We start from the raw sequence: 20,867 nt of genomic DNA on the forward strand, positions 1-20,867 counted from the left end.
TGTCAGGCTTTAGGTTGGGGCATCTAAAGAAGTTAGTCCCATTATTCAGTTGAAGTGGAGTTGGCATGGGTTTCCTGCCATTATAGTACACAATGTTTTGCTTTGAGGAAAACTGCAGCATTACTCTATTCACCTTCCTGGAAGGAAGAACTCTGTTTCAAAACCAGTAAGCGGGTTTTGGGTGAGCACTTTTGATTAAAGAAGCCCATTATTGATCTGAGGAGTACTGTGAATTCACAGATAGAGTAAACTAGTGAGACCTGACACTGCAGAGGATGTAGCAGAAATTCTTCTTGGCTTATAATAATGAAAAAATCCTATCTGTTCCACTCTTCATCTGACCTTTTTCTTTTAAAGGGTTGACATCTCTTTTCTGAAATAGTCTTACACTGTGTCTCTATAAATAAGGTTAGACTAACTTTTGAAGAGGTAACAATTTGCAAAAGCAAAACAAATTGCAGATTTTTGGAAGGGATAGAAAGCACTACGGAATATGCATGGTGGTAACTAGATCATTTTGATAATGCCACATATCTGCATTTTGTCCATAACTGGAGTTATTCTTCCTCAAGTTTGTTCTGTTTTTACTTCCGTATGAAAACCTGCTTCTTGAATTAATTGTTCCATTGTTCATCTTGGATCTTGTTCTTCTGACAGACATCACAGGCATTTTCCTGAAATTTTAGCTCTTAATTCACTATAAAATTGGTGGTGGGATTAATTTCTCTCAGATGACCCTTTAATGCTCTGGTAATGCTTAGTTCAACCTGCCATTCTGTTAAATCTTTCCAGAAGTAACTGAAATGGTCTCAATATTTTTTTTTATTGTAGGTTTCATATATACTGGAGAAGTTGTGCATCGAATGCTAACAGCTACACAATATATTGCACCCTTAATGGCAAATTTTGACCCCAGTGTGTCAAGAAATTCAACAGTCAGATACTTTGATAATGGTATGTAGCAGTCCTTCATAAATGAATGTGTCTGTGTCCCTTGGCTCTTCATATTTCCCTAAATAACTATTTTTGAAGGAAAATTTGAAGATTTTTTTAAATTTTTTTGCTCTTTTTTTTTTTAACTCACAGGCTGTATAAAGCATGGGGCAAGACATCCATAAAGCTCTTAATTTAGAATATGGTTAAAAAGTCACAAATGCTTTTTGCTAATTGGACAGATATCTTCTGGATGTTAAAATACATAAACTATCAGTGTATTTTATCAGTTTTAAAAAGAAAAATCTGTCTTATATAAAAGTGCAAGTTCCTGTTACTTTAAAATATATACAGTAAATGCCAGCCACCCACTAGCTAAAGTGAAAATAGCATTTGTGGAATGCAATAGCAAGTATACACATAAGCAGGGCAGGTATAAGGTTAATAAACCTGTCAATGACTAAGTGTTCATAGAGTTCCAGGATTGGAATCCGATACACTCATCTAGAACATAAGTTCTCAACAGTCCCTTGTACAAAAGACTGGAAGGGTAAAAGGAAAACTGTAGTCTTATACTTGAAGCTCTGTGAGATATTTCAAAGGCCTTAAAATGTGTGAGTATTTGTCTTCTGAAGTCAGTTATAACCATTTTTTTTAAAACATAACCTGTGTGATTGAAAGGCACCTGGTGCCTTACCTTGGGCCTTTACTGATCAAATGCAATGTCAGTGACTGTTTATTCTGAATTTAAAACTTAGATATTTTAGTATCGTAACTTAATCTCATGAAATCTATGATTATTTTAAATCTTCCTGAATAAGCTTGTGTCATTCTATGTGTGTTTATTCACAGTGAATTTAAGCACAAATTATGAACGTGTCCAAAAAATATGTCACATTTCCAACCAGGTGTGTTAATTTTTATTCATTAGATCAGGGATCAAAATGCACCCTATAAACTTTGCACCTATTCATAACCTTTCCTTTCAATCTAGTCATTATTTGAAGCATTTGTTTGTTTAAAATCCAGTAAAATAGACTTACATGAGAAAATCCTACTCCTTTCATGGAGAATTTTCAAATAGAAAAAAAAAATACTATTTTAATTTCATAAATTATTTGACATTATGCCCTGAGTTTTTGTCATCTTTATTGAAAGAATCTGAAGATTCTGGGGAAAACATTGCCAATTCTCACTGTATTCCTAACTTCCAGTCTTTGTACCAGTTGTATCAGGCTGTATCACATGGATTTCATGACAAGGTTGAATACTTCTGAGATTTTAGATCCCCCCTTCATGTGTAAGGCATGATGATCTTTTGGACCTCACGTGCTTTAGAACAAAGAATTTGCTATCTTACCCCAAATAAAAAGAAACTGAGCAAATTGTATCTTCAGATCCTTATTTCTTATTCATCTGTGGTTTATCCCTGTGAGTGTGCTGCTTTAGAGTGGCATCTGTAGTGGGCAAGCACAGAGCGTGATGACCCATCAAAGTCTCACTCATAGATCTAACGTATGTACACATGCAAGGAACTTATGTACACATGAATCTATATGATGGCCCTGGGAATAAGGCTGTTTTGGAGGCAGCTGACTTCCACTTAAGCTTGGGATTCTGAGATGCACATAGATCTGAAGTACTGAAAGACTGACTATAAGAAGTTCTAGCTATTTTTGCTCCAATAATTCTAAAAGTCCCTTTAAATTACTTTAAAATGAAATTTAATACAATCAAATAAATATTCAGAAATCAGCTAGTCAGTGTGGTCACAGAAGGAAAAATCCACTGTGAGCAAAATTAATGAGCATGTACTATATTTATGAAAGACACGTGGGACAATAATGTGGTGGACTTAGTGCAGTATGAACCAAAAATTTGCATGCTCATAGTTTCATGACATCCCCTGCCAAGATGTGTTGGTGAAAGTTACAGCACAGAAAATCTGTGACAAAAGATGTTTCAAGGGTATATCAAAAATGCATTGAGCTGGATTCATACTGCCCCACATTGAACACTCCAGGAAGAAATGAAATTAAAGTGTTGAGAATCAAAGCACATAACTCCCATTAGTGCCAGAGAAGTATGTTGAGGAAAGCATATAAAGATGCAACAGTCATTTTCAGTAAACACAGTTTTGGTGATAAGTGTCTTTCAGCCAGCCTGCTTGGATATAACCCTCAACATCTGTAAAACATGCTCACAGGGTATGCAAGTTGCTTAGGGTACATTTTTAGTGCGATAAGTGGATATTCAGCCAGAGAACTTCCATGAATATTAACGAGCCTCTTGCAACTAAATCTCTGCACACCAGACTCAGTATTTACCCCATCTATGAATCCTTAGTGGTTTTAATTTAAACTACATTTATTTATTGCCAACACCTAATATTTTTCAACTTGCAGAACTTCAGCCAGGGCTTGTGCCATGCAGAAAAAAAAAATATACAGCTATTTATATTAATACATAGTTAATGGAAGAGTCTGAATTCCTCAAATAATAACTTTTGCTAAACAGAAATGCTATTAGCACTTCACATTTCAAAGTCATCGGGGGGGGGTGTATATATATATATATATATATATAATATATATACATATATATATGTAGTGTAAAAAAAGCCTCTGCAGAGTTGCTGTCATGGCAGGACACCTGAACTCTGGGTGATGAATCCTACCTTTAGTGATTGTTCCCTCCTCATGCAATTCCAAACAAGTTACTTGACCACTCTTGCTTTAGCAGATTTTTGTGCGAGTAGCTGAGGTAGTTATTTGTGGCACTGTGGTGTCTACCTTCAAGAAGATTTCAGTTGCAACTTGTGTTTGTAATATCTTTGGCATTTCAAGATGGTGAGCTGAAAGCTGCTAAAAAGAGACAAATCACTGTTCTTGTTTCACATAACTGCAGTTAAGTGCTTTTCCTACAGTCAGTTAATATTTTTCTCACATTTTTTTCTTCCCTTTGCCTCTCTACCCCCACTCTGGGGTTCACAGGCACAGCACTAGTTGTCCAGTGGGACCATGTACATCTGCAGGATAATTACAACCTGGGCAGTTTCACTTTTCAGGCCACCCTTCTCAATGATGGGCGTATCATTTTCGGCTACAAAGAAGTAAGTTGTATGTGAAAATTGTCTAAGTAGACAAATTACTTTATACCTGCCAGGAATTTCCCTACATTTTGGGAGGGGGATATTTGAAAGTTCAGCTATATAAGGTCATTTAATTATACTGATTGTAAGATGCCTATTTTGCTGAAAATGGCATTTTATTGGAAAAGTGATGTTTGTGTGATGGACTTGAAAACCAACAACATGGCTCAAATGTGCTACTCCTGGATTTCAGCTGGCCTTTTTTCTGGGTGGTTGTACATGTTGAGTGTTCAGTAAATTCTTGACTGTTTAGTGAATTCCTCTTGGGTTTTGAAAGGTAGGGTCTAATTGCTCAATAAGTTCACCTAATTTGGGTCTGTTTGAAAATACTCTAGAATCAACGGTTAGTATTAAAAGGTAACCTTTTTCCTGCAGCTATCATTTCTTGGCAACTGACATATTTCAAAGTTCATATATTTCAAATAAGAAATAACTGGTTTGCATACCTAGGTCTCTGAGGTTTTCCATCTACTCAGTGATAACACTGGTTCACTTGAGGCCATTTAGTTTGCCTTCTTAGCACCATTATGCTGTTGTCTCAGTTGGGCTCTTCTGCATTATCCAAGTGTTTCAGAATTTCAGTTGTTACTTCAGGTTATTTTTTTTTTTTCTTGCTAGAGTTGCTGGAGTCCTGGAGGCTACAGCCTAGACTCTATACTTCCAGTTGAATTTCATGCAAATGAGAATCAGAAGGCAGATATGCTTAAATCTCTAGGGGCAAATAAAAATTTCTTTCTTTTTTTAGTTATTTTAATCTCAGTTTGGAATGCAAAGTGTGATTTTCTTTTCAAGATAAGTCTATCTGTTATCCTTGTTATGTTAAAAAAAAAATGTAATCAGTGATATGACATTGTTCAGACTTCGAGAAATCTGGGTTCTCTTCTCTCTCTGCTATAAACCAGTTGTGAGCCTTCGGGCTAATTTTTCATGCCTGTGTTGAAGCTATGCACCTGAATGAAGCAGAAATAATAGTAGTCCTCTCCCCTTCATCAGAAAACTAGTAAGGATCTGGGTTATTCTACTAGCAGCAGTCATATCTTCACCTAAAATAGATGTCTTTGCACCTTGCAAACAGGATTGGTGCAGGATACTCCTACTGGATTAATTTTGTAGACACAAGAAATTTCTGTCATGCCCATGTACCTGGCTTTCCTTATCTTATAAAAGACATGCTGATGCAAGGTCTGCTTAGGCTGTTTCTGAACGTTATGTACAGCCTAGTAGTCTTCATCTATGAAAATGCAGTTTATTTGCATTTTGACACCAGTTCCATAAAAGCTTTGCTCTGTCTAGCACAATGGAGCCTTGTTCTTGATCAAAGGAGTGTGCACTAAAGCACACTTGTTTATCTGTTGTTGTTGAAACCTTTTAAAGAAAAATAAAATAAATCTTTTTAAAGGCTGCAGAAAAGTTCATGTCTTCAAGACCCAGAGAAGTGGGGAGGAACACTACTTCACTTTGTAATTTTAAGATGAATTTGACAAGACCTATATATGCATTCTGACTTTAAAATGGTGACATTTTCAGGAGACTACTGCTCTTGATTATGAGATGATCTGCCCTGTCTGTTACTGTTTAGCCCTGTACAAAATAAATTTAATGTGTGTGATAGAACCTGTTGCTCTAAATTGATAGTATCTTGCGTTCATTTTACATAAATGTAAATGATGATGCAGAGTGCCAGGCAGTGAAAAACTTTATTCATTTAGGAAGACAGGAGGAAATGGGCCGCCTCATTAATCACATAGGGTTGCCTAGAATTGCATTCAAGTATGTAATTTAATCTGTGGATAAACAATTTCTGTGCTACAATGGCATAGGCTGCTTGCTTTCACTGTACTACTGGAAGCTTCCTCCAGAACCAGGATGCTTTTGTGGGGAGGAGTTATTAACGTTCTTTTCATTAATCCTGAGACAGAAAGATCTAGAATTTACAAATGGGATAATTTGCATTTTTCCACTGTTGAATCTTTGAAATCCCCTGTCATGAGTTATTCTTGGCCTGAATGGAATTACCAAATATAATTTTAGAACTATTTCACATAGTTGAGGAAAGAGACTTTTTCAAGTGGTAATAGCAACACACTGGTGATCTGTAAATCTTTTGACAAAAGATTTATGTAAAATCTTAGAATGTAACAACTAGTGTATGCCATTGGGAATGACTTGGGGAATGGATTTGGAGGCTGAGATTTCCAGAAGTATACACTCTTTATTTGCAGCTTTTACTTCCTTAAAACTACCTCAGCTTTTCACCTAAATAAGGAAAATTTAATAACATTTCCTATCAATGATATGATTCTAGTTGCCTGAAAAGAAAAACTGAGACACTTGTAAATTTAATCTTGACTCTAGTGCTTATAATTCTGGCCAGGAATTTATTTACTTTCCAGTGCTGAACCCACTGCTTTCTGAGAAAGTCCTTCCTTCTGGAACCATTTCTCTTGCTGGTGAGTCATATTGTCAGGAGCCCCATTAACTCCAATAAGACTACCTGTGAATGCTCACTAGCATGAGTAAAAGTTGCACAAGAGGATTTCTACCATCTTTTTGGTGCCATTTCATTTTAGCGTCACAGTTCAAAAATGACAGCTCTGTATGGCAAATCTGCGAGGTCTTCATTGCACTGTCATTGAAGGTCTCCAGGCTGAAACACCGTGTAAGAAATGCAGCAGACAGGTTGCCCGTAACTTTGTAAAGCATCCCATAGAGGCTCTGTACTAGTGATACCAGGTGTTTATCGTGAAGAATCTACTTTTAAAATAACTGTGATTACACATTTAAGGCAGGTACAAATAATGACTTCTATGTCTAAAGCACTTCAGGTAAATTTTACCTTTTATTTCTTATTTATTCAAACCATCTGAGATTCCCTTTTTCATATCCATCCCACTCCCACATCAGGCTTGCTACCTCATAAACTTACTGTTGACCTCCAAGGCAGGTTCTAGGCTGAGGTTTTCTGAGTATCAAAGGAGCTGTTCTGCCCAATCTCCTGCGTTCTTTTATTTGCTCAGTAGGAAGTAGTCTGAATTGCACAATTGTGATCCAAATCTATGATAGACTCTGAAAAAAGAAAAATTTAGAAAAAGAGCTGAGACACAAGTATAGTGAAATCTGCAGACATCAGAATATCTTTCAGAAAAGTTAATGGGTAGAAGGATCTTACAGTCAAGTTTTTAAAGTGTAAAACAATTTGAAATATAGCAAAGTCCTACAGAAAATCAAATATTTATTTCTTTACCAATTTACTTTGTTTATAGCACATACACCTTCTATTTTAAATACCACTTTGCTTACACAGTTAGTGTTCTAGCAAATGGTCAATATGTCAGGAAACATCAGCTGGCAGGAAAATTTTCCTGGTGCACCTCTACTACATGTGAAATATATTACAGTGCAAACTAGCTAACAGAACATATTCATAAAGAAAATTTTCTGCAAAGGCATACTTTTTTATGTATTAGTAGTGAATACTCATTTCTTATATTCTAAATTCCACAGAATTTCAATTCTCAAGAGCTTTACTTCTTTTTGAATAAAATAACTATTCTAGATAGTCTTTTCCCTTTAGTGCTTATAGCTAATATTCCTTAGCATAACATTTGGTTTCTTTTTCTGTCCATGATTAATACAGGACAAATTAGGAAAAGGTACCAAAGGCTTTGTTAATGGTTTAGAATATTTTTCTTAATTTCATTGGCTTGAAGGCCTTTGTTCATTTAAATAGTAATGACTCTCTATTTATGTAGTCATCCAGAAACCATTATTAAAGTTGAAATGCATGTTCAAATTGCCCAATATGTGAAGCTGGAAAATAGTTCTAAATGACACTTGTAGTAAAATTTCTTTCTACTGTGAAAGGAGGAAGAATTGAATGGAACTGATTAAGTGCTACACTTAGATAAAATTGATGCTCTTCCGATGTGTGATGGAAAATACTCTGTATTCGGTAACAAGACACCAAACCTTGTGATTATTTCCTGAAAACTAAAACAAAAATAAATGAAAATGTGCAGTCTTCATGGATATTCTGCCTGCATTATACATACCTGACATTTCTTTACCTCTTTTATTATTATCCAAAATATTAACATGAAAACAGGATCTTTGTTTTTATGAGGTGATTAGTTTATGCAACATAAACTTCTTGATTAAGTTTCATGCAGTTTGGCCTGTAGAGTAATTAATAACTATTTAAGAGACTGGCAGTGAAAACCCTATAAAAGTACTATTGTGGTCCTAATTATTTTGCAGCATACTCTGGCTCTTATCTTTGACTCAGTTTTAAAGTGGGGCAGCAATTGCACCCTGCTTACCATCTCCTTCAGAATAAGTTCAGAGGCCATTATTTTATTCATTTTTGAAGGGTAAGATTCTGACATGTCTTCAAAGTTGAAAAGAATAACATTTGAGAACTCTAATGGAAACTACTGTCTAGATTACTAATCCAAATGATGAATAGAATTCAGCATGAATTCTGAATAACTTTCTCCCTGTTGTTGAAGTATATAATCCAAAATACAGATGTCAGTGGCCCCAATGCTAATGTGCATTTGGAAAGCTTATTCATAAACACAAGAGTTCATCTCAATTGTCTCTGATAGACCCAACACACACTTTGAAATTACTCTAGTTAAAATCCATCTTCTGAATGTAATGCCATAAAACCCCTGCCACCCATTAGCAACCATTTTCACATTCCTAGCTTACTGTTCAACTATATACATGTCAACCTGTTATGACATATCATACCATTCAGGTGAGGAGTTCAGAACAGCTATCTTCTAGCTACCTGTGTTTTGCTGATATTTTCAATAAATTATTTGATCATTTACTACAACATTCTGTCAAAAGGTTATATATCCTAACAAGCTACCATATGGTATAAGCCCATTTTATCTTGACACGTCATTCAAAAGATTTGACTTATAAAACATCACTCAGTACACTCCTCACCAAGTGAGTGAAGTATTCAGTTCTGTAAAATTATTTCTTTATCCACACTTTAAAAATGAACACATGTTTTTGTAAATAAAGGTTTAATAAAGCTGTAATTTTTCAACGGAATAAGAGTTTTCCTGGGTCATGGATTCCCTTCTACTTCAACTGCATTTCTGTCTTTATGACTAATTGTTTGACACAGGTTGTGCCTCATTTTGAAGAGCTGTCTATACTAACTTAATTTATGTTTTCCTCACCTTACACAAACACTTGTTTCTAAACCTTGCTTCTAAAACATATATCCAAAAGTTTGTTAGACTGGATCCTACTACAACTTTCTTATTTGTTTTAGAAAATGTCTCCACAAGTTCTTCACTCTCGTTAGAATGCTCAGCACAAGAGCACAGACACCTGCAGGGATTTTGGAAAAATCTGCTGAGATATTTCTGCTCCAAAATTTTCTAATTTCTTCTGAGGTTTTTATTTGTATTTTCTGTTCAATTTGGCTACTGTATCCTATTTCAGTACAGATATCATGGAATCATTCATCATTTTTATTAAATAATGAAACTGAAAGTGACTTTCAAACTCTGAACGAAGTTGTAATGAAAATAATAAATTTATTTAAAAACAAGCAAACAAACAAAAACAAAAAGCCAACAAACCACTTGTGGCATTTGTACTGCAAGAACGCATCACACCTTCCTGATTAAAAAAAAAAAAAAAAAAAAAAAAAAAAAGAGAAAGTAGCTTGCTGTTATAATTTTTGAAGGAAAGATGAAAATTGCTCAATTATTCACAAATTTAGAAAAAAACATAAGACAGTAGACTTAAAATTAAGGAAGCTTATTCAAAGATACCTGAGTGCAACTTCTCCTGGTTTGCACTCACACATAAAAATGTGTATAATTCTTTTCATGTATCAGACACAATTGGTGCCTTGTGCTGCCAATTTTACCAGCATATCTTTTTGGTCACACACCTACTCATAATGCCAATTCCAACTACATTTTTGTGTCCATAAAACTGTTATTCCTTTCTTCATCTGCTGTGTTTCCTCTCCAATTTGGAAAATAAATAGTCATTGCGTCCTTCTCATCAGTGCTTTTTCTATCTTAATTTTCAATAGCTTCTCTAGAGTATCCTCTTCAAAATCTTTCAAAACAGTTTCTTTGATAGTTAATATAAGCTTTTCTCTACAGTATTCTGAGACTGTAACTCCCTTGTTTTGTTTATACTTTCATGCTGGAGAAAGTTTATAGACTTATTTCTGAACTCAGCAAGTCTTTTATTTTGAAGACTTTGAAAATACAGCTTTCAGCCTTCTTACATCATATTCTCCAATGACTACATCAGAGCTTGCATCAGAGCTAAGCTGATAGAAGCCAAATTTAAACTGATGTATCACAAGCAATATTTTCAAGCCACTTCTGTTTTTCATGTTCATTTAACATCATTCCTTTTGTTATACCAAAGCAGATCATGTATACAAAACCCCTCAAATAAATCAGCTAAACCAGTTGATAAATAAAGTAAAAGAAATGGAAATTTATGGAATTATAGAATCACAGAATCATTTAGGTTGGAAAAGACCTTTAAGGTCATTGCATCCAACCATTAACCTATCACTGCCAAGTCCACCACTAAACCATGTCCCTAAGTGCCACAAGATGTGTCTTTTAAATACCTCCAAGGATGGTGACTCAACCACTTCCCTAGGCAGCTTGTTCCAATCTTGGACAACCCTTTCAACAAAGAAATTTTTCATAATATCTAATCTAAACCTCCCCTGGTGCAACTTCAGACCGTTTCCTCTCATCGTATTGTTTGTTACTTGGGAAAAGATACCAACACCTACCTCATGACAATGTCCTTTCAGGGAGTTGTAGAGGGCAATAATGTCTCCCCTCAGCCTCCTTTTCTTCAGGCTAAACAACCCCAGTTCCCTCAACCACTCCTCATAACATTTGTGTTCTAGACCCTTCACCAGGTTTATTGCCCTTCTCCGGACATGCTCCAGCACCTCGATGTCTTTCTTGTAGTGAGGGACCCAAAAGTGAACACAGTATTCAAGGTGCGGCCTCACCAGTGCCGAGTACAGCGGGATGATCACTTCCCTAGTCCTGCTGGCCACACTATTTCTGTTACAAGCCAGGATGCTGTTGGCCTTCCTGGCCACCTGGGCACACTTCTGGCTCATATTCACCCAGCTGTTGACCAACATCCCCAGGTTGTTTTCTGTGGGGCAGCTTTTCAGCCACTCTTCTCCAAGCCCATAGTATTGCATGGGCTTGTATGACACTTTAATTCACTATAATTCACTTTTTCTGCTAATATTCTCAAATTTAACTTTCCCTAAACCGCTACCAGGACAATCAGGGTAAAGCACAGCTAAATGATATTTTGGGAACAAGGAGAAGAACAACCACTGATGCTCAGCTCAAATACCAGAAGTCATGATATTAACTGACATGTAGATAATACTAAATCCTAATTCACTGGATGTGTAACCAGCTTTTTACTTTGGCTTTTTTTCTGCTATGTGAAAAATACTGGCCAACAGTATAATTTTGGTAGTTTTACACAGGTAAAGCCAGAGCAGACTATCAGATTAACTGAGCTAGTACCTTGTATCTCAATTTCTTACACTTGATCCAGTTTATCTGTCTTCTGCCTAGTAATTTCTGGTTAACTGAAGGCCAGCTTTGAAAAATAAGATATCCAACATTAATTTGAAAGCAGAAATAAGTAGAGAATTGTAATTTCCTTTGGTAGTTTATTCCAGTGGTTAATAACATTCCATCATATAAACGTGTGGCTTATTCTACTTTGAAGGTATCTGTCTGCATCTTCCACCTTCTGGTTGTATCTTTGTGTGCTAGATGAAAAAACTCTTTAGCCCCTGAGTAATTTCTCCCTGTGGCAGTACTTGTTTACAGTAATTGAGCCAGCTTCTCATTTTCCCTTTGAAAGCCAAATAGATAGAGCTCTTTAACTCTTCTGTTGACAGTATTTGAGCACTGCAAAAGTTTTCAAAATATTTTTATGACTCTTCTTATCTTCCTTCTTTTGAATTTTCAGCATCTTTTTACAAAATAGATCCTCCCAAAGTCTGTGTAACATTTCAGTAACAATCTAATGTGTAGGTACAAGTAAAATAGCCCCACCCCACTCCTAGGCTAGATTTCACTGTTAGTGTAATCAAATATCACAGCAATTAAGTTTTCTTGCTGCAGTGCCCCTTCTGACAGCTGGAGTTGTTCATTCACTACAATACTGAGATTCCTTCCAGAACTGCTGCTTTCTAGAACATGGTCCCCAAACCTTTACCTTGCACTCTTTTTTCTGTGAGTTATAACTTTGCCATTTTTAAAAGGTCTAACTTTGCTAATTGATCCAGGCATTTCATTATTTTTACTCTACCAGTGTCATCTGCAGAACTGCTAGGCAGTAAATTTATGTTTCCTTCCCAGTCTTTGATAAAACTTTTGAATACTGGATCTGATATCTGGAGAAGCAAGATAAACTGTAAAGACACACTGTCAGACTGAGCTGCTTCTTTAGTGATGGCTGCTGTTTGTGATCAGTCTACTTAACTTTATTACTATTGTATAAATGCTACATCTCACTATGTCAAACCCCTTACAAAATTCTAAAGCTGTTACATGTATACAAGTATCAGCCAAAGCTGTAATCTTGGCCAAAGAATTAAATCAAATTGACACTTATTTTCATACAACCATGTTGCCCAGCATCAATATATCTGTTATGTAAAGCTGGACTGGTCTGTGGTTATCTAAGTATTTTTATTTGTTCATCTAGGTATTGGTAAGTGAGCATCTGGCATTTTCTATGACATTGATAATTTTCCTGCTATTCCAAGACATATTAAACATTAATATCATTGAGTCAGAGCTGTCTTCGGATAGCTCTTCAAACAATTTTCAGTGCAAGTTAGCTGAGCCATAAGATTTTAAAATGTTTATCCCAAGCTGAACTTTCACAGTTTGTGTGTTCAATAGCAGACAAGAGGTATTGCCTCCTCCTCTTTGTCTGATACTAACACATCATTCCACTTTTTCTTCAACTGGGAGAACTAAATTACTGAAAATTACTGCCTTTTTGTGTTTTGTAATTAACAATTGTTCCACCTCTAAGTGCTGATGTGAATATTGTTATGTAAGAAGGAAAGCAAACTGGGAAGAAATAAAATTTAAAAACAGTAATTGCAATCTTCAATCAATCCTTAGTCATATTATGCTCTATTATGTAAAATATTTATTTAGGACTTTTACTTTACACTGGTTAAATGTTCTTTCTGGCAGTGCTGTTATTTTTAGTCTGAATTTTTTTACTTCGGTATTTCATGTGTATCTTCTTGTTTTGTATTCCAGATTCCTGTCGCTGTGACACAGATAAGTTCAACCAACCACCCAGTGAAAGTGGGACTCTCAGATGCATTTGTGGTCGTGCACAGGATCCAGCAAATTCCCAGTATGTAGAATTGTACTGGTGCTAATGGTTTGGAGTCTGAGAAATGAGTATAAGCTTATTTCATCAAGGATGATTAGCTACATAACAAATCACTTAGCTAATTTCAGCTTGTTAATTCAAGTGTAATTTTATTTGCTTGATAATTCCCAATGTGGCTTTCTCTGTCATTGTTTCTTTTGAACTGATAAATTAAGTAAATAAAACTAAGTGGCCAGCTAAATAATGTAAAATTTAAACTGTCAACCAGCACAATTTGGTATTCCATAAAATACTTTATTTGGAATATGTCTCCATATCCGTAGTAGGGAAGAACAACCTGTTCAGAAAAATCATCTGTATCCAGAAAGAGAAAAATATCCAGGCTGAAAGTTCTTGATACTTTACATTCTGAACTTCAAATTCATATATACATTTTTCTAAGAGAAAAGAAGAGAAGATATAGTTATTTAATAACGTCTTGGGCCCACATAGTCATGGCAACAGTAACGCAAGTGACATTTAATATTCTCTGGCTTTAATTATGCTTTGTATGGCTTGACTGAAAATGAATAATGGGAAATCAAGTGTGATTTCCTTGATGCTTTGTTTTAACATAGTGTGTACATAATCTTTTGAGGTTGTTTAACCATTAGAGAGTATGCTCACTTTCTGAGCCTGATGGTTTTATTTACACCTTTGGAGCAAATTTACCAAGTTAAATTTTTGATGATCCCTTAATAACAGAGTGTAGATGGAAGGAGCTGTGTTTGAAACAGTCTCCTAGGACTGAGTCCAGGCATATTCTGGTAAAGTGAACCCTGAGAGAGGGTGTGGCACAGATAAAGTTCATAAGGACTGGCCTGATCCAGCCTGTCTTTAAGGTAGTCTGCAGATGAGGCTGACACTGAAGTTGCAGGTACCGTTGCCTCTCAGCTCATTCTATCCCCTCATTTCACTTAAACAGTCTTTGATATAAGGGAGCATAAATCCTACATCTTATATGTCCAGCCATGGGGAAGATGGAAAATTTCAGTACCATCTGCTGCTTTTTGTGAACTCAGAGTAGTGTGAAGGAGGTTGACATGCCCAGATTTCACTTAAGAGATCAGATCTTGGAAAAAATTTGTTTCTGAAGTATGATAGATAGTTGTGATGTGCCTATGGTCATATAAATTTCTTTTGAGTTCTTAGGAACAAATGAATCTAGGCAACTGATTTCAGCAATTTGAGACATGTTTGTAAGTGAATCATCTGAATACTTCTGCAAGTCTTCAGCTTGTAAGAGCTTCTAAAATGGATTCAGGTGGAAATTGTGTTGACTGACCCATGCAAATGGTTTATGAGAATAGTCACACAGAATTTCAATGTAGGAGATGCAAGCAGTATGAAGATCTTTTGTCACCAGGCTTCCATCATCAAATAGCATGAAAGATCTTTTTTTTATATTTACATATTTTTTTATGTAAAATATATGGTATACATGAGTCTATTCTAGCTTGAATGTCTCTTTCTGTGGAGTGGTAGATAAGAAGAATAGAACATGTGTAAAGAGTCTAAAATGTGCCACTGCAGCAACTGTTTTGATAGCATTATTTCTGTATTTCTGTGTGTAATGCACTGCTTTTTTTCCTTAATGACTGTTTCTGTGGATGGTGGTAATTCATTATTATTTTTGCTAGTTTGCAGCTTACACTAGAGCTAGTATTAATCAAGGGAACCATCAGTTCACAGTAGATTTTCCTGAAGCTAAATTGTGTTTCTAGTGAAAGAGGTTTATGTTGGTATGTACAAGCAACGTAATAACACCCTGACAGAACTGGTAAATAATGTTGGCCCATAGAGAGCCAGTGTCAGATGCTCTTAAAGTATGCGTGTTCTTGCATTCTTGTTTTTCAGAGGTGTTAAATCAATCATGTCTCTAGTCAGTTACTGAAAAAGTAATATGATAGAATTCTTGTTTTATTTTATTTGTTATCTCCTTAAGACAACAGAAGAATATAAATTGCTGTTCATTTGTCCCAAAAGAAGATAAAGATAGTATACCTAGTAGTGCTTGCTTACCACTTTAGCAAAGGCTTTTCCATCAGGACAACCTAGTTTCCCTTTATGTTCATGGCTAGTTATTAACAAAAAAAAAGCAAACTCAGATCCAACAAAAAAAAAAAACATTACTGCTTCATGTTTGAGTTTTGTCAGCTATTTCTGTATACATCTTGCATTTGAAAAGGAAAGAGACATTAAGCGCAGCGCAAGCCTGTTTGAACAAAAATGTCCTCTCAATCTTCAAAAATGCTGAATGTCTTTGGTGCACTCTGTATGCTCAGTGTTCTAAAATTTCAGTATAGTAGTTTTATTGAAGTAATTTTGGAAGATTTAGAACTGTTTATCAGATTTTTTCAGACATACTGTCCAAAACATTAGTAATAACCTTTTTAATACTTCTGAAGGGTGAGTTCTAAAGCCAGGCAAACCTATTTCATTCTGAGGAGAGAAAAACATGCTTTTTGATCAGCCATTTCATTTCAAAAGTGCATTTTAATGAGCGCTGAAAAGGATCCTCTTGAAGAGCCAAGAGCAAAAAGAAAGGATTTTCTGAACTTTTTGAAATGGAGGACCTTAAGCATTTCATACCTACTTTTGTTAATATACTCCTACATGTAAAGGCTTTGCATTAATACCACTTTTATCTGTCCCTGAAAGAATATAGGTACCTCTATTTTTTCACCTCATCTTTTAAGAGCATGGAAATGGATGATTTTTGCCAGGTGGCTTTCTGCCTGTTTTCTTTGTTTGATTTTTTTTCTTGATCTGCTCCTACTGCTTATATATAGATAATGCCTTTATTTTTGAGCCTATATGTGGTACATTTATATTGGCGCAGGTTGGCAACTATTTTATATTTATGTATATATATGTATAGATACATATGCCTGTATATACTCTAGAGGTGCTTTGTAATGAATGGTAGTGTGTGAAGGGAAGCAAGTTTTTGCTTGACACAAAGGTTAACAAGAAAAACCCTAAATTCTGAGATTTGTATAGCAGCAAAATGGCAAACTAAGTCCATCGATCAATTTCAGAGGAAAGGTTTATGCTTCTTCCGGGTAATTCGAGTGAAGTGAGCCAGGTTCTAGACCTCTAGTTCTGATTTGTCCAATAAGTTAGAGGGATAACCCTGATTTCTTCTTCTTCAGACAGGCTGAACACTTGTACATTAACTATTTTCCTTTTGTAACAAAGACACTAACAATGTTTTATGGATGTCTTCCAGTTAGGCAACACATGATTGGTGAAGGCAAAGCTGGGGGATAGCTTTACATGTTCCCTCAGCAAGTCTTCTCTCCACACTTTTTTTCAGCATCTTCAGTGCATCAGGAACCCTGCCTCTGTCCCATTGCAACCACCTTCTCTTCCCTGTTCCCTTTATTTCTTGTTTATTCTCAGCCATCATTAGCATTCTGTTCTTGGTCCTTCTTTCAATCGCCTATGAGGGTCCTTTGCTCTTCCTTCTGCAGGCTCCCATGATCTCTCTCTAATTTCATGGCCATTTTTCTTCTACATCGTTCCTTTCCTTCAGGTTTACTACATTTCTCTCCTTTGTTTCAGTGCTCTTTTCCCTTTTTCTTTCAATTAGCTTTTTATTGTGCATGAAGAAGAAATTAAAAAGCATTTCCTGCAGCCCACTAATTTATTTTAGCAGTCAGAAAGCCCAACAGTGAGCTTTCCCAGATTATGCTTTGTTTTCCACAAGAGCATGAAATATACTGGTAAAATGAGAGAGTGTCAGATTCAGAGGATCTACACAGTGAGTTATTGGTCTTACACTTAGAGATAATGGCTAGGTTTTTCGCCGTAATGAGACATACTTCTCCATGATCTTGGCCTCTACTGTATTTGGTACAGCCCTTTCAGGAAATGCATACGTTGACAACCCAACATTTAATGACATTGAAATTACTCAACAACACAGTGTACACAAATGAAATTGTAGCTGAGCTACGTGTTAGTAATATTCCAGTTTCAGTGCAATTAGTGCCACTCAATATGTAGTGTAACTCAAGCATATAATTAAGTGACAACTCTGCATGTTATAACTGTTTGCTGAAGATTTCTCTCCAGTTTGTTTACAACAGTGAGGCCCCTGAAAGAACCTTCGCATTACCTTCCTGAAGGGTAAAAGAGGACCAGCAGTGTATGTTGTGATACTTACTGTATAAAGGTGCAGCACCATCTGGGAAATTGCAAAGTCTAATTTGCTGCTGATTTGCTGTTAATGTTGTCATTTACCTCTGTGCAAAGTGGACCCTAAAGTTATCACTCTAAATTTGCAGTATTTATTCTTGCTTTCCACTAGTGTAACTAATTCCACAGAGTGCCAGCTCCTCCAGCCCCACAAGTTTGTCTGCTGTCCCAAAAGGTTTTAGCCTGGCATCTGGGTTCCTTGCTCCAATTCAGGAGCAGTGAGGGAAAGAGATGGGCATGCTGCCAATCTCTGGTGGCTAACAGCACTTCAGGGACTGGTACAAGGTGATCAAAGTTTAAAATGTTCTCATTTTAGTCAAAGCCTTAACTGGCCATCAACCAATCTCAGAATTAAGCACTTCGCTGCATGGTGGAATAAGGGGATAAAGTCTGTCTTTCACACCTAGATCCTGTACTCAGAGCAGCTCAGCTGGCATCAGGAATTGGGGAAAATCTGAAAGGACATGCAGAGTTTCAAAGTAAATGATGTGTGATAAGCACAGAACATTTGTCTAGAACAGCTTTTTCTACATTGTTCATAAAGCAAATATTTTCAGAGAGTACTTCACTAAGTTGCTTATTCACAGATTATATGTCTTTGAGGTGCACCTTCCAGGTTTTAAAAGATTTTTAAAGTAACTTTTAAGATAATTATAAAATTAATACAATTAGGGAATCTGAATTATGGTCTAGATTCAGATGTGTGTAATAGTCAATGACCAAGAGAAATTGTGGTGGTGATTTGATTACAGGCATGTTTGACCCCAGTGTCAGTACCTCGAGAATTATTTAGCTAATATTGATAAGTTTAGCAATATTAAGCTGTTAAAAACAAAGAACAAAGATTGCTTTCACATTCTGATTCCCTTATCTTTTGCGGTGATGGCAATCAGACATACCAGGCTGGCAAAATATGTTTGCATGAAGGTTTTATTCAGCCAGTGGTGCTAAACAAAGTCCCTATCAAGAAAAGCCAATGGCTGTATAATATAGCAGCTATGCCCTACCCCTCTGTATCCCTTACATTTTCCACAAATTACTTGCAGTGTAAACCAGATATGTTTCATAAAGTGTTTCTTTCAAATTGACTTCGTCATAATCAAATGCACCCTCTTACCATTTGTGTTTTCTCTATCAGCTAGACTTAAAAATGAAAGTGCAGCTGTATGAATACATATGGCCTTGTTTAGCAGTTTTTGCTGGGTATATGTCTGATCTCAATTCCCTAGAAATCTTTCACTGACAAAGATTTTTATTTGTGTGAACATACAGTTTAAAAAATCAGACTGACTTCTCCAATATTTTCACATTTCACTGGGTTGCAGGTTTTAGCTGAGGAATGCTTTATGAGAAAAAGTAATTATGTGGTGGAAAAGTACCAGAGAGATTGTGCATCTATTGGACACCTATTTAGAATGGTTTATTGCTAGCTACTGACCTTTCAGGTGTGTTAGCAAGTCACTGGTGTTCTTCTGGCACTGCTCCATCTCCAAAGCACTCTCCCTATCTGGTATGTTTAGTTAACTCTAGCAGTTATGCTTCAGATAATATTTATATACCCTTATTTAGTTTAAAACTACTATGATAAAACTACATAGAAATGTTTTGTTGCACTAGACTCTTGCACATCTATAACTTACCAATCCATTACTTAATCCCCTTGAGAGGATAGTTTCAACTGGCCTTCTGACCCCCGATGCTACCTCTCTTTGTCACTGAGGAATGTACTTACCTCAAGCCATTGGTGTTTTCTTCATCTTTTTCTGCTGGGGCTGTACCTTTAGACTCGTATTCAAATATAGCACGTGTACATGCTACAGAAACAAACGAAAGAACAATTTGGATCATGCTGTAAATTAAACCAAATGTAAAAAAATAGAATATGTTATTGAAAAAAATATTATATCATTTGGTTTAAAAAGGTGTTTGAAATACTCAGACCTACAGAAAAGTAAAATATTTTCATTACTAGGAGGAGAATATATACATATTTTCTGAAATTCAGAACCAGAAATGGTACTTCAAAAGTATATATGCATGTAGAAAGTCCTTTTTCTTTCCTCACTTCCCTGTTAGACCTGATGTAATGCCTCTTTTCATCAAAATACCTACATGATGCCTAAATTTTTGTCTGTTACTACACCAAATGATTTCAGTAGTTCTTGTCAAGTTAAGGTGCATATTGAAGTACGTGGGCTCATAAACTCTTTGTGATTCTGCACTTGCACTTGTTTGTAAAAGAGCTAAATAGACAGCATAAGACAAAGAAGAACAAGTTTCACCTGAGTGAAAGGCAGTTAGAGCAGGAGTGTGTGTGGAAAGGTTGAAGGGTAACTGTCAGGGGAGAGTATTCATTTTTCTGTTTATCCTGTTGAGTTTAGCTTTCCTAGCCTGTTTTGTTAAGAGGATATAGGCTCAGAATTCTAAATAGGGAGAAAAAAAGTCCATTTTGAGGAGCTAAGCATGTCATGTTTCAAGTCAGACTTTCAAAAGAATCTGCACCTACATGTTTTTACAACCCAGACAGACAGACAAATTTGAACACTCATGTTTCCACTCACCTGCCTACAAGTATGTACAAAGCTGTTAGAAAGTGACTATGCAAATACCTCTCTGTGCTTAGGTTTCTTGGAGTAGATGGATGCCTCCTATGCGAATTCACTACCTGTGGTTGGCACGGTCTCCTTCCTGAAGAAGAAGAGCTCAAACCTGACTCTACCAGGCAGTGGGATTTATCGGGATCAACAGTCATACTGAAATATGTGTGATTAGAAATGGGTTTTTTGATAACAAACTTAATTCTCTTTAAATAAATGGGTTTTAGAAATTTCATGCACCAGGTGAGATAAAAGTGACAGTGACTTGAATCGCAGATTCTTACTGGATTTTTGGAAAGCCGGAAGCTACTTATTTCTTGTAAGCCCTGTGAGGAGTCTGTTAGGAAAGGTTCAGAGTGAACAGGATTATAGCATACCAGCTTGTACCACTACTGTTGAGATGAAATGGAGTTCAGTTAAAGTGCCAGCGCCCAATATTTTAATTTATGTATTCATTTGCTTATTTTTTTGGACAGAAGGATGAAGATTTCTGTGAAAACAAATTACAGCCTTCAGCATTGGCAGCA

At 36.0% G+C, this 20,867-nt stretch overlaps 1 protein-coding gene across 1 annotated transcript in view; it reads left to right on the forward strand.

Moving 5' to 3' along the window:
- PLXDC2 (plexin domain containing 2) overlaps positions 1–20,867 on the forward strand; it is a 272,142-nt gene that overhangs the window by 195,105 nt on the left and 56,170 nt on the right. Inside the window, exons 5-7 of the mRNA XM_032991606.2 lie at positions 832–954; positions 3,927–4,045; positions 13,423–13,522. Of these exons, the coding sequence (XP_032847497.1) occupies positions 832–954; positions 3,927–4,045; positions 13,423–13,522 (342 nt within the window). The remainder of the gene's footprint in view (positions 1–831; positions 955–3,926; positions 4,046–13,422; positions 13,523–20,867) is intronic.

Source organism: Tyto alba, unplaced genomic scaffold (assembly GCF_018691265.1).
Source record: "Tyto alba isolate M040663 unplaced genomic scaffold, T.alba_DEE_v4.0 Super-Scaffold_38, whole genome shotgun sequence".
Taxonomy (NCBI): domain Eukaryota; kingdom Metazoa; phylum Chordata; class Aves; order Strigiformes; family Tytonidae; genus Tyto; species Tyto alba.